The sequence below is a fragment of the Lactuca serriola genome, chromosome 4, assembly GCF_051521515.1.
Source record: "Lactuca serriola cultivar US96UC23 chromosome 4, Lser_US96UC23_V15, whole genome shotgun sequence".
In the NCBI taxonomy this organism is placed as follows: Eukaryota; Viridiplantae; Streptophyta; class Magnoliopsida; order Asterales; family Asteraceae; genus Lactuca; species Lactuca serriola.
Window position 1 is genome coordinate 274,785,078 of NC_136411.1, and position 13,855 is coordinate 274,798,932.

The 13,855-nt window shown below is 32.9% G+C and overlaps 2 protein-coding genes across 2 annotated transcripts; one reads left to right on the forward strand and one right to left on the reverse strand.

Moving 5' to 3' along the window:
• The first annotated feature begins 1,834 nt into the window (after positions 1–1,834).
• LOC145097041 (BTB/POZ domain-containing protein) lies at positions 1,835–5,992 on the forward strand. The gene is made up of 4 exons (XM_079034523.1): positions 1,835–2,063; positions 2,160–2,305; positions 4,455–4,570; positions 5,247–5,992. Exons 1-4 carry the CDS (start codon positions 1,927–1,929, stop codon positions 5,850–5,852), a joined length of 1,005 nt encoding a protein of 334 aa, XP_078890649.1. The 5' UTR covers positions 1,835–1,926; the 3' UTR covers positions 5,853–5,992.
• A 630-nt stretch (positions 5,993–6,622) lies between these two features.
• FUT13 (fucosyltransferase 13) lies at positions 6,623–9,636 on the reverse strand. The gene is made up of 3 exons (XM_079034524.1): positions 8,875–9,636; positions 8,204–8,377; positions 6,623–7,424 (listed from the first exon to the last, which is right to left on the reverse strand). The coding sequence occupies exons 1-3, from the start codon at positions 9,367–9,369 to the stop codon at positions 6,855–6,857; spliced, it is 1,239 nt and encodes a 412-aa protein (XP_078890650.1). The 5' UTR covers positions 9,370–9,636; the 3' UTR covers positions 6,623–6,854.
• Positions 9,637–13,855: the final 4,219 nt, after the last annotated feature.

A 13,855-nucleotide genomic window follows, 5' to 3' on the forward strand; every position in this document is an offset into this window, starting at 1 on the left:
ACCATTTTTAATAAATTAAAAAAAAACATACTATTTTTTGGTGAACATTTCAACGCAACCACTATTACTTGTTATAGCCATATTAGTTATGTATTAATTTTAAAATGGGTAAATTATATGGATGGTCCCTGTAGTTTAGGGTAATCTGCTAGATTGGTCTCTAGCAACTTTTTTTAACTAGGACCGTCCCTAATTTATATTTTCGTTACACGCTTGGTCCCTAACCATTCAAAAAAGACTAATTTACCCTTACTGATTTCTTTTATCTTTTTTTTTTAAATTATAAATTAGTTAAAAAAATATTAATTAAATGTGGAAAAAGTATTAATTAAAAAAATATTTTGGTCTCATTCAAGAACCTACACAACCGAAGCCTTTTCCCCTCCCTTCCCTCCTTGTTTTCAATCGTTGGAAAATCTCACTCCTTTCGTCGGAAAATCTCACACATTAACAATGTCTTCTCTAGCTGCACTTTCACCTCCCCCATAGCTGTCTTCTCCAGCTACAATCGAATCTGATACTGAAATCAAACACAAAATTGAATGGAACCCGAACCTTAAATTGATCCAAGATGCAAAACTAAAACTGAAACTAAAATCGAATATGAAACTGAAATCAAACACAAAACTCAAAATCAAATCTGAATTCAAACCTGAAACTGAAATCAAACATGAAATCAAATTGAAAATTGAATGCGGAAATTAATTCAAACCTATAACTCAATCAAATATTAAACTGAAAATTAAACCTGAAATCAAACCTAACCGGTGTTGTAGAGTCGATTTGGGCACCGAAACTGATATCAAACATGAAATCTATTGTATTTATCACTTCTGGTTCGGTAACATGCTTTCCGGTCCGAGACAAAGAAAGAGGCCACTGCTCAAGTTTGTATTGTCTCGTCGGATTCGAGTGCCTGCATCACCTCCGCCTTTTCTGGTGGTGCTGGAAATAGATGTTAGTGGAGGAAAACATGAGTGAGGCAATTGGATTTTTAGGTGTCGTTTGCTTTCAATTGAAATAAAGAGTGGCAGAGTAGAGAGACGGGTTAATCCCATGAGTGAAGAGGGGAAGGAGATGAAGGATTTTCTCACTAACCATGTGTGATGTTGTTGGAGTCACCGGAGATGCAATTGATCGGTGATGCAACTAGTGAATGGTGATGATGGAAGACAATGGGTGAACAGGGAGCCAATGAGGGATTGGAGACGCTGCTTAGCGTTTTAGGGATTTTTTATTTTATTTTTTTAATTTTTTTTAATATATTATTAATATAAAAAAGTAAAATAATAAATAATAAATTATTAAGGGTAAAATAGTCTTTTTATAACGGACATGGACCAAGCGTGTAACGAAAATATAAATTAGGGACGGTCCGAGTTAAAAAAAATTGCTAGGGACCATCCGTGTAATTTACCCTTTTAAAAAACAATATATTTTTGAAAAATTCAGTTTAATCACCAATTTATGAATGTTTTTTGTAGCACAAATGAAAATTAGTAATTTTTTAGAACAAATACAAATGGTTATCATAGAATTTTTATATAAAAATGGATGGTTTTTTAACCAGAAAAAAAGGATAATAAAATGGAATATATATATATATATATATATATATATATATATATATATATATATATATATATATATATATATATATATATATATATATATATATATATAATATTTTTTTCGTCATTTTCCCTTTTTAATAATAAGTTTAGTTAGTTTATAGGAAAAGCTAGTTTAGTATATCCCTTCAATTTATAAAGAATAAATCATAGGCAAAATTAAAAAATAATAAAACATGGGTAAAGTCGTAGGCTTATTTATGAATTATCAGTCGTGAGCTGCTTCACTTGCTTGGGTATCGCTGGAATGAAGGTAGCATCTACTTTGATACTCCAACACGAGAGTTAGAGGTATATGCAGAGAGCTCTTGATTCGGGGATGGTTGATACCAAGGTAGAGACCATATCCAGGTTGGCTCAATGGAGGATCGACAATTTTGGACCTTGTACTTACAAAAGATCAGAACCTTTCAAAATCGGCATATGGAATTGGTAACAAATCATTCTCTCCATAGTCCATAATTAATCATCTCGACTGCTTTATTTATATCTTATTCCTCATGATATTTGATTGAGATGATGAAATAGGCAAATATCAGTCGAGAAGAATCGACATCTTTACGTTCGTCTGTTTCCAGAGCCGTCTCGCCTATCGAAAGAACAGCCGCCGATTGCCAAATTCATAATTCGAGTTACCACCGCGGGATCCAATCGCAGACCATACATCTCACCAAGTACGCACTCTTATTTTATGCGTGTCTTCTCATCTTTAATACTTATCAATTAGCAGTGTTCCACGCATCAGCAGTCTCAAGTCTTGTGGAATACTACTGACTTTTGAATTAATGGAATTTGTGACTACATAACAAGTTTTTAGGGTTTGTTCATTAATATCTACGAGTTGCTGTATGCGTATCAACAGATAATTTAATAAAGGTATTTCAGTAATCACTATTGCTTAGCGAGGAATCAGTAAACAAAACTATAGCAAATTTGGGAACAGGTTTAAGTGTAAAGGGGAGGGATCGTTTCCCCATTTGTAGACCATACGAGAATCAAATCCAACAGATAGATCACTCTTGAAGCTCTGAGTAGTTACACTTCATGGGGCATACCAAGGTAGAACCTAAGATCTCAATTATGGATACTTGGGGACGTAGGAATACAATAAAGGAACTAGGTTTATAGGTTCTCTCATAAAGAACTAGTACTATCTCTAGAGCATCAGTCCCAAGACAACCAAAGGCATATCACCTAGAGGTGTAAGGTGATAGTTTCACACAATCAAAGAAAATATCTTCCAAGTGTTTTGGTATCCGATTTCTAATAGTATCTTGGGATTACAAGCTATATGCACACATACATAATTACATATGTGTAAATACTTGTATATATTTATGTCTATACATACCTATGCATGTATATAAAGTACATATAACGTATCTGACTATATAACATTATTTCACGTGATGTCCTTGGTTTACCTTTTTTTTTTTTTTTTTTTACTATATAACTGTGTACTTAAATGTTTATGCTAATATTAGTACTTGCCACTTGTCCTAAAGCCAAAAAGAATGAATACTAAAGAAAAGTACTAACAGTTACTCTAATAATACTTAGCAAAATTAGTTTTAATAATATTAAAATTATAGGTGATTTAGTTATTACAAGAGTAAAAATTGTATTGATATCATCCTGTTATATTTAAGGCAATAATCGCGTATGAAGTTTACTCTTTTTACGAATATGAGCAATGTACTTTATTCTCTTACCCATAATAGCAATGTACTTTGATTTCTTTACCCATAATAACAACGTACTTAGACTTCTTACTGATAATAGCAATATGTAACCTGAAACTTCTAAAAAGTACTTTACTTTTACCCATAATAGTAAATTACTTGCATTTCATTGCACATTACAGCAAGGTACATACAATTCCTTACCCATAATAGCAAACTATTTATATTGTTTAACCAACTTACATTTTTTACCGATAATAGCCATATGTAACCTGAAACATGTAGAGTGTAATTCGTTTTTTACACATAATAGTAATATACTTACTTTTATTTACACAATATATGAAGACACAAACAATTCCTTACCCATAATAGGAACATACTTATATCTTTTAACTGATACCAGCAATATGTAACGTGAAGCTTGTATGCATTTTACAAGTTTTAGTAAAGAAATGTAAATATGTTTTTATTATAGGTGGAGAAAAGTATGTTGCTATAATAGTTAAAAGATATCATGATCTATGTTGGCAGCAAGAGTAAAGTACATTGCTAATTTGAGCAATTTTGCCAATCATTCATGACGAAATTCATCCCAATAAGATATTAGGCATTGACACATTGTGTTGGTCCTATATAGGTGCATGTATTTTGCCGATATTATATAAGACCAAGAATTTTTTTTTTTATTTTCTTCCCATTTGAAGCATTGTTTCCTAGTGTGTTCAGTTAATGACATTCTTATCTTATGAATTAGACAATTAGTAACCAGTAACCACTATCCGGGTGTTAAAATCAAAGAATCTATTCAATCCGAAATCCAAAATTTTGAATGGTGATTTTCCTATATTTGGATTAGTATGCTCTATGACTGCAAAAGTCCAAATTATGTATTTCCGGATTATCCAAAATACATAATATATATATTCATCCTTTGTACTAAATTCATCCTTTTTACTATGGAAATATGCCAAACCTGGATATCTGAAATTCCAGATGCTAGATTTTGCTATCCGAACCCGTTTCTGAAAAAAAGTAAAATAATCATGCTTTGTAAAGTTTGACATGAGTTCCTTTTGGGCAAATTGGCAGATACTTTATATTAGCTTGAAATAGTAAAGTTGGTTGATTAATGTTGCAGTTCATGAGAGACTTCTTCGGACAAGTGAAGACTTTGTGTGGCCTGTTGATTCTACTTTCCATGGTCGATTCATCATAGATGTCGAGTTCTTGGACCTTCAGGTTTATTCGGCTAATGTAAGCAACTTCATTTTACTATTACTTTTCATATGCAGAAAAACCAAACCTTTTTCATAAATCATAACATGGGATGTTTTGTTGGACGGTTTCATGTATTTCACATTCGTTGGGGGATTTTCCCTTTATTGTTAAAAGACCCATTGTTTATATAAATTGAAATAAATAAAAATATTATTTAAAATAAACAACAAAACGTAGATTATGATATCTTCATTTTCTAATTCCTTCCCCTTGTTTAATTAGTTATTTAAGGTCTTTCTGGTTTTCATTACAGATTGCACTTGGGTTAGGTTAGTTAATAGTTATGGTGTTAGATACTCCATAATTTAGAATATGAAATAGAAATATTTTCTTCATGCTTTACTGAACAACTCCATAATGGAGTAGTAACATAGGAAGGAAGTAGCAACTTTTTACATAAGCAATGTACTTACATTTATTACCCATAATAAGCAAACATAATTAGATTTTTTATACCAATAATAATGGATTTCATAAGTCATAACAACCAATATTGTTTGGGGATGTACCAAAAAATAAAGTAGAAGAAGAGGCTCTATTTATTTGTTACGTAAACATAAGTATATTGGTATTATGAATGAGTAAGTAGATTGTTGCCGAGTTGGTAGCAAGAAGATAAAGAATAATAGAGTAATAATTTTGGTTTGGGCAGGGAGAGGAAGCAAGTTCGATATGGCCTCGGGACACGATGCTGCGGTCATCAGCAACGGACAGCATTCTGCGTTGCCTTTCCCGGATGCTCCGGGAGTCCATCGATGCTGACGTGACCATCAACACGTGTGATGGGAGTTTAAAAGCCCACAAAGCCATACTTTCTGCCAGCTCACCCGTCTTCCACAGCATGTTCCTCCACAACCTCCAGGAAAAAGAATCCTCCACCATTAACATCCAGGACATGTCCTTGGAGTCTTGCACTGCACTTCTGTCTTACTTGTATGGAAGCATCAAGCAGGAGGAGTTCTGGCGTCACCGGGTCCCACTCCTGAGTGCGGCCAATAAGTATGGGATTGGGAATTTGAAGGATTTGTGTGAGGAGAGTTTGCTGGAGGATATAAACTCAGGGAATGTGCTCGAGAGGTTGCAGGAGGCCTGGCTTTACCAGCTTGACAAACTCAAGAAAGGGTGTTTGACGTATTTGTTTGATTTTGGGAAGATTTATGATATCAAAGATGAGATTAATATCTTTTTTAGGACTGCTGAGAGGGAACTCATACAGGAAATGTTTCAGGAGGTGCTTACGGTTTGGAAACCCGCCTGACCTCTTTTCTTTATTAAATTTACCAAGTCTGCTTCTATTTGTATATAGAATAATATATATATACATGTATGTATGGCACTACTGGTGTCTCACTTTAAAACCTCAAAAGTTCCTTTCTTAATCTACCGGATTTTGCTTTATTTATTTATTATTATTTTTTAATATTGAAACCGTAACAACAATTATTTTCCAGATATGATTATTTTGACGCTAATAATTAAAAATTGGCAATCTAATAAATAATTATTCTGTTAATATATAAAAAAAAAGATGGTTATAATGATATTGATGAGACAAAAATCAAAATGTTTTGTTGAGCTCGTCGCTAGAGTCTTGCTTCTTGCAAAATTTGTTGATTTGGATTATGACGTATAATATGAAAGACATGGATTTATAACAAATATCTAGTATAAATGTTGTAAAACATAAAACGACGACAAGTACGTTTAAAATGTCTGTAGAAAGAGGTGTGATGTCATAATACGTAAACTTGATGGAATAACCCACTATTTCGATGATGTAATAATGTAGTCTGTGATCAGCTTTTATTTCTACTTAATTAATGTTGTCCAACTTCCAATCAAATGGATGGAACATCAAAAACTTGAGTGCTTACTGGATTTCTTAAATTAAGTGTTATGACTCTGAAATTTAAAATTATTTTTACAACAATAAAAAAAAATGGAAGTGAAGTGAAGTTGTTTTACCTCTTAAACAATGATATGTAAAACTAGTATTGCCTGATTTAGATATGCACATAACATGGCAACTGGATTCAAAATTGGATTCTTAATAGCAAATCCTTTGTTTGGAATACACAACTAACTCACGTGTCAAAGTCCACAGAGAAGAAGATAATACATGTAAAAGAAAAAAACAAGCTTATATATATGTATGACACTGAGACACATGAGATGATATTCATATGGTGTTATCTCTCCCATTTAATACCTAAAACAAAATCTTTGAACAAAAAAGGGCCCAAAGGGCAAGCAGGCACCATCACCTGGCTGTAGCATCCCTACCAGCTCTGCGGCTAACAGCCTCACAGAGGCGACACGGCAGTGTGTCCAAACTCGTGGCCCGTGTGTCCCCATAGTTCCCAACCACACCACAGCGTCTCCATGCATGATACTCTGCATACCCAACCGGATCATTAGCAAGTGCCTTGACATAATCAGCCAATTCCTCCATTGACTTAAACTTTGACCCATCAATAATGGAATGTGGAGGCACAAAATCCATCACATTCGGTGCACCAAAATATATGGGAACTGCCCCCGAATCCAACGCATAAAACAACTTCTCGGTTACATAGCTCTGGGTGTAGGTGTTTTCAATTGCTAAAACAAATTTATAGTGTGACATGGCACAATGAAGATGGTCCCACCATTGAGGGGCTGAATTCGGGTCTTTAGTGCACTCGGGGTATAGAGAAAGTGCCATGTCGAGTCCACCTACGTTGTTCAAGCACTTGCCAAATGAATGATGAGATAATAAACCGAATATTGTCTTCGCGAGTTTATTCCTTTCAGGGAGACACCGTGAGGATGACCAATAAACCAGAGTTTCCTGATAATCACACCCAACATTCTTATTATTTTTCTTTCTTTCTTTTCTATTACAGCATTCTACCATAAAAAATACTGTATTTGTTATTTTGATTTGGGGTGGGGTAAATGCAAAAGGCAGCAATCTACTTTCATTCATTTGTTTAGTGTAGCTTTCAATTTATTTTTGTTACATCATTCTACCGAAAAATCTACCCTATAATTATTGGGTAGAGTTTTCAAAGTATGGTTGGAAAAAAAAATCAAAGTAATTAGGCATATTTTCAAAAAAGTACAAGTACATTGTAATACAATGAAATGTAAACGAATCTTGCATTCAGCCCCTTTTAAGCATTATTATCCGTGGTATGCATTTGCAGACCATCAACTTATACAGTTATACTTTGTGATGTGTACAATACTCAGAACTTTAAAAATGGGTTACAATTACATGCTTGTTTCTGCAACAACATCTCACATTTTCCCAATTTATGCTACAAAAGCCGAAATATGCAACTACATTTTATTCTTACCACATTGTAACTGGAAACTTGTTATCTAATGGCATGGCGTTGGTTAAAAGTTTATTTACCCAATAATGTTTAACTTTTTTTTAGTACCAATCTATGTAACCGGCTCTGATTTTACAACTGTTTCAACATGTTAAATACTTTGGTCCTAGACTGAAACATGGTTTTACATTTTGTCTAAAAAACAACTTTGTTATGTCATTGCAAAAACAAGAATATAACCCAATCAAATTGATGATTATTATAAAGAGTGAAAGCATGTGGCACTTACGTTGTTCTTATAGGAAGAAAGATAATAATTACGGTTATTATGAAAGAGGCCACCAGCATAAGTTGACTGAACATCATCTTTGGCATGGTAGCTGATAAAAATGTCTTCAAAACCGGATCTTTTTCGACCCGCCTCAAGATCCATATACACACGGAGCGGATCTCCCTTGCGTCTCTACAAACCAAAGTGCATCTTATGTTCAGTTTTGAAAAATAAGAAAGAATGACTAGGGGCATTTTCGTAAGTACACAAGATTGATTTCTTAGGAGGCAGACAAGATATCTCCACAAAAGTTCTAGATTTGCATTGACACCCATCCTATTCCTAGCTAATAACAACATAAACTCCCTTGAGCTAACCATCTTATGAAAATGGGCATACCCCGAATGATTATTTTCGCCTAAATAATTTCAAAGTTGAAATCATAATCAATTTTTGTGAATTACCTACCCTAAGCTGATTATTCTGAATTTGCAGTAATAAATCTAGATGAAAATCCAAACAGCCCTAAATTGATAAGAATTCTTTTGATTTCAGGAAAAATATGAGAATAAGAATATTTTTTTATATAGAATCTAAAAACATTTATACCAATTTAGAATTTGAAAGGTACCAAAATTGATGCACAGAAACCACACATATGCAAGGTGTTTAATGGGTAAGAATGGTACTCGAGATGGAGGTGTGGTGGTCTCAAAGAGCAAGGCATCCGGTTTATCAAGAAGAACAGGCGATTTCGTCCACAAACAGCTCAAACCGCATCTACACGAATACAAATTATCCAAATTATCAGGAATCCAAGTCCATCCTTTGATCAACACGCCCACATGATTCATCTTCAACTCACTGCATTGATAATCACGATCATCACGTTGCAAAGATGATGAATTTGACCCTTGTTTCATCAAATCCACATGTTTTGCTTTAAAATTAGAACAACCTACTTGAGAATCCCATTTTCTGAAAGCAGCCAACAACAGCTGAAACGGTTCTGGATCAGATTGGGGATGTAATTGAAATTGACTTAGCGTTTGACTTGTTGGAATTGGGATTGAAGAAGTGGTGGTGGAGGGAAAATCGAAGAAAATGTAACAAAAAAGAATGAGAAGTGAGAGACCTAGCATCGTTATGGCGAATGAATTGAAGGGTTTCAAATTCAATAACATTATGGTTTAGGAATCTCACAAATCGGTAGACGTGCGACTGAAAAGTCACCTTCTCTTTCCCTTTCTGGCTAGAATACAAAGAAGGCAGAATCTGCAGATCAGCGGAACAGGTTAACTGAGATAGGTGTGGGCTGTGGATCAGTTTTTGCTGGGAAAATTGCAAGATTCAGTACCATCAATGTCCGCCAGACGGAAGAACAAGAATGGTTAGGTAATAATTAGCAGGACAGGTGCTCATCCAAAGCCTAACACCCTCTCTCGCGACTGTGAGGGTTTTTTTTTTTTTTTTTTTTTTTTGGTTTCGTTCAAAATTAAATTTTTTGTCCATTTTTATCCTAATATTTTCCAAAAAAATATTTGGTTTTATTTACTGATGATAACAGGTTATCATTATATTAACTTCGTAAAAAAAACCTTAAGTTTATAGTTTTTTTTACGTTTTTAACTTTAAGTTTATAATTTTTTTTACACTTTTATCCTATGTATTTTTTTTTCATATTATACGTATTTAAGCAGAAAAATCATATTTATATACGAAAATTTTTTAATTAAATATTGTATTTACATTTTTTTTAATGTTATTTCTTTATATATATATATATATATATATATATATATATATATATATGTGTGTGTGTGTGTGTGTGTGGGTTTTTTGTTGGATAAACCATTTAAGATGTAAAAAAAACAAATTAATATATTTTTAGAACTATAAATACGTATTTTTATGTATTTAAAAATATACATATCAATAAAAAAAACTTGTTCATTCATAAACATGTGTATATAAGTATATACATATATTTTTAGAAGTATAAATATGTATTTTGATATATGTTTTTTTTAAGTATAAATATATTTTTAGAAGTATAGATACATATTAATATATAAAAATGTAAAAATATGTATTTATACTTCTAAAAACTATATCTATAAAACACATATTCATAATTCTAAAAATATTATTTATTTTTTTAAATGGTATAATCATGCAAAAACAAACACACACACACAAATAAATACGATTTTTCTGCATGAATATGTATATTATGAAAAAAAATATATACTTAGGGTAAAAGTGTAAAAAAAAAATTATAAACTTAAGGGTAAAAACGTAAAAGAAATGGTAAACTTAAGGATTTTTTTTTTTGCAAATTTAATATAATGGTAACCTGGAAAACATGTTATCACCAGTAAAAGGGTAAAACCGAACATTTTTTCGAAAATGTTTGGGTTAAAACGGACATAAATTTCAACTTTGGGCAAAACCAACAAAACCCTGAAAACTTGATGATTTTTATGACATTAACCCAAAGTAAAATAATGAGTATTTTTCTCTTTCCGAATTCAAGAGAAACGAAAGGATAATTATTTTTATTTTGTGTTTTCAAGTTGGAGGAAGAAAATGATAACTAAAAGTCGACAATAGGGACGGTTCAACTTTATATTTTTTTTATTAAGCTACGGCTTAGGGCCCCTAGTTCTATAGGACCTCTTATTCTTCGAACTTAACTCAATATTAGTATATCTCAAATATCAATTAATGTGTCGATTAACCACACACGCTCCATTGATCTATGACAAACATCAAACTACCCTTTGCCAGCCTTGTTAGTCCAAGTTAGTGTGCCGGTTAATCACACACGCTCCACCAACAACTTGGCAAGGTGCAAAGTGCAATTTCATGGAATAACATCATTTTCACATTTTTCCTAAAGTAACTAAGATTGGGAATTTTATAAAAACATTTAGTTACTTTATAATTATCATTATACTTTTAATGATAATTAATGTCCTATCCTACCCGTTTGGCTAACGACCCTCCACCAGTCAAGGAAGCGGTGGGTAAGAGTGGACACCCATTCAATCGTCATTTTATAGGCAATTTCCTTATACCCCTTATAGACCGGCTTCGTGAATGAGGCATACTAACGGTAAGATTGACTTGTCTTTTATATATATATATATATATATATATATATATATATATATATATATATATATATATATATATATATATATATATATAAGTGACCTCTTTAACCAAACCCAGAACCCTATTTTACAAAATAAAAAAAAGAACCTTATTTAACGTTTCAGAAGGGGTTAGTGTCATAAGACATACAATTAAATAGTAATATAATTTCAAACAATGATAGCCAATAATGAGAATCCAACAAACGAAATAAACAAACAAAAAAAACGTAATTTTATAGCTTCGATTTGAGGTCGAAATGACTCACCCGACGCGTTGTCTAGAGAGAAAAGTAGCAAAAATCGAAGAGAAAGAAAAGAATTAGACGAACTCGGTATAGAAATAAAAATCAAACCTTGAAAAGCATAAGACATGGTGACTGGAGCTCTTAATAGAGGGTGACTTGACAAAAGGAAGCAGAGGCAGCGAGGCACGTTGCATCGGCACTTCGAAGCAAGCAGTAGGTGGCAAGAAGTTTTGGGGGAAACGTCGACGCTAAGAAAGAAAACCCACCGAGAAGTCTCCCGCCTCTTATTGAGGCGACGACTTCTTTTTCTTCTGATTTTCTGTCCAGGCAAAGTAATAGGGCGAAACCAAAATTGTATTGAGAGGTGAGTCGGCTATTTGAGGGAAAAGAGAGATGAGTTGGCTATTTGAGGCAGGAAAGGGGAATCAGGTGGAGAATGGAGCTCTTAATATAGGTGACTCGACAAAGGGAAGCAGAGGCATGTTGCATCGACGCTTGAAATATATAGGAGGTGGCAAGCTGCTTTGGGGAAAACGTCATTGTCAATAAATAAATTCACCTCCAAGTCACCAGAAATAAGCAGGCAGACGCCTCTCCATCAGGAAACGATGTCGTTTCTTGAGTCCCTATGTGAAGTCACATTAAAGTACTGATGAGGCAAGGTTGAAGAAGGCAGTCGGGCAGGTGACGAGATGAAGCTCCTCAATGACGTGCATAGGCTTAACATCCAAAATAATGTCTCGCATATAGGTAAATGATATATATATATATATATATATATATATATATATATATATATAAGTATTAACTTTTAATATTATAATAGTATAAGGGTTGAATTTTAAACTTTTAAAATTCTAAGGTTTGGAATTAAATGTTTCATAAGTGAGACTTTACAAATTCCAAAACTTGAGGACATGTTTTGTAATACTTCAAAACTTTTGGTTTCCATAACTTATAAGTTTAACGTTTATGAATGACACTTTTCATATTTCATAACTTGAGGACAAGTTATGAAACTCTCTTCAAGAACCATTTAGATCAAATATAACTTATTCAATTATCATATAATTTGTTATTTACCAAGTTGATCTAATCTAACTCACATAGCAAGGAAATTCAAATCAAATAATACAAATAATCAACTTATTATCTTAAAATTTGATAATTGTCTTTTAATTGGATGAGGATAATCACTACCATATCAGAAAAAACGAATTTTATGATACAAAACAGTTATGGTAATGATCTTAATCTAATTCTGGCCAAAAAGCTCGAAATCTGCAAGTAGAAGATTCTACTCGTCGAGTGCATGAACTAGACTCGTCGAGTTGTCAGTCTGTGAGTGAACTCGTCGAGTCATATCATTGGACTCGTCGAGTCCATCAGCCAGAGGCCAGAAATGTGGCTTTTTCAGCTTTGAAAAACAACCGTGCATTAATATAACATAAAACTACCCTAGGCTCTGATACCATTGATGGGTTTTGAGCACTATAACATCCCTATGGTGCACATACAACCCTAATGCTTTAGATCTAAGTTCTCTCTAGTTATACATGCAAATTACATTTTTCCAAAGCATGAAGCCTAATAGCCTATCTAGCATACAACTTGATATATGAATCATTAAAACTAGTTAAAAGATTACCTCTTGTTGTAGCATGTTGAATTTGGCCTTTCAAGAGTTTAGCACCTCAAGTGTGATGCCTCTAATAAGTCACAAACACCACCAATAATTGGAGGAAAATGAGAGAGAGCTTCTAGGCACCTAAAATCGACTATACTCTTGCTAGAATACTTGTGTGTCTGATTTTGGCCAAGCGGTTACATATATATATATATATATATATATATATATATATATATATATATATATATATAGTGTAGAATTCCAAGAGTCATATGTAACCCTAATTCTTACACTTAGGCTTATGATCCAATAACCCATATGGACTAACTCTTCATGGACTCTCACATAAACTTAGTCCATCATGGATCAATAGCCTAAACCATATGTATCACTAATTTACATAATTAGTATCTGTTAATTTAATTAGTCTCTTTTGACCACTAAATTAATTATTGATCAATACTAATTAAATAATATGATTTCTCCATTAATATATTATGCTTATAATACATTAATAAATCATAAATAACCACATTCTCAAATATTCATCCTATCAGTTTGTTCTGGTGAAGGCAACCCAAAAGGACCATGCTACTATCAAGTTAACTACATACATATTATAGTTATAGGCTTA

Excerpts from the sequence above, each read along its gene's own strand:
- LOC145097041 (XM_079034523.1), top strand. The coding sequence starts at position 1,927 with ATGCAGAGAGCTCTTGATTCGGGGATGGTTGATACCAAGGTAGAGACC. Across the intron at positions 2,064-2,159 it reads AAAATCGGCATATGGAATTG|GCAAATATCAGTCGAGAAGA; the intron begins GTAACAAATCAT and ends ATGATGAAATAG. Across the intron at positions 2,306-4,454 it reads CAGACCATACATCTCACCAA|TTCATGAGAGACTTCTTCGG; the intron begins GTACGCACTCTT and ends TTAATGTTGCAG.
- FUT13 (XM_079034524.1), bottom strand. The coding sequence starts at position 9,369 with ATGTTATTGAATTTGAAACCCTTCAATTCATTCGCCATAACGATGCTA. Across the intron at positions 8,378-8,874 it reads CCACCACACCTCCATCTCGA|AGACGCAAGGGAGATCCGCT; the intron begins GTACCATTCTTA and ends TTTGGTTTGTAG. Across the intron at positions 7,425-8,203 it reads TTTCTTCCTATAAGAACAAC|GAAACTCTGGTTTATTGGTC; the intron begins GTAAGTGCCACA and ends TGTGATTATCAG.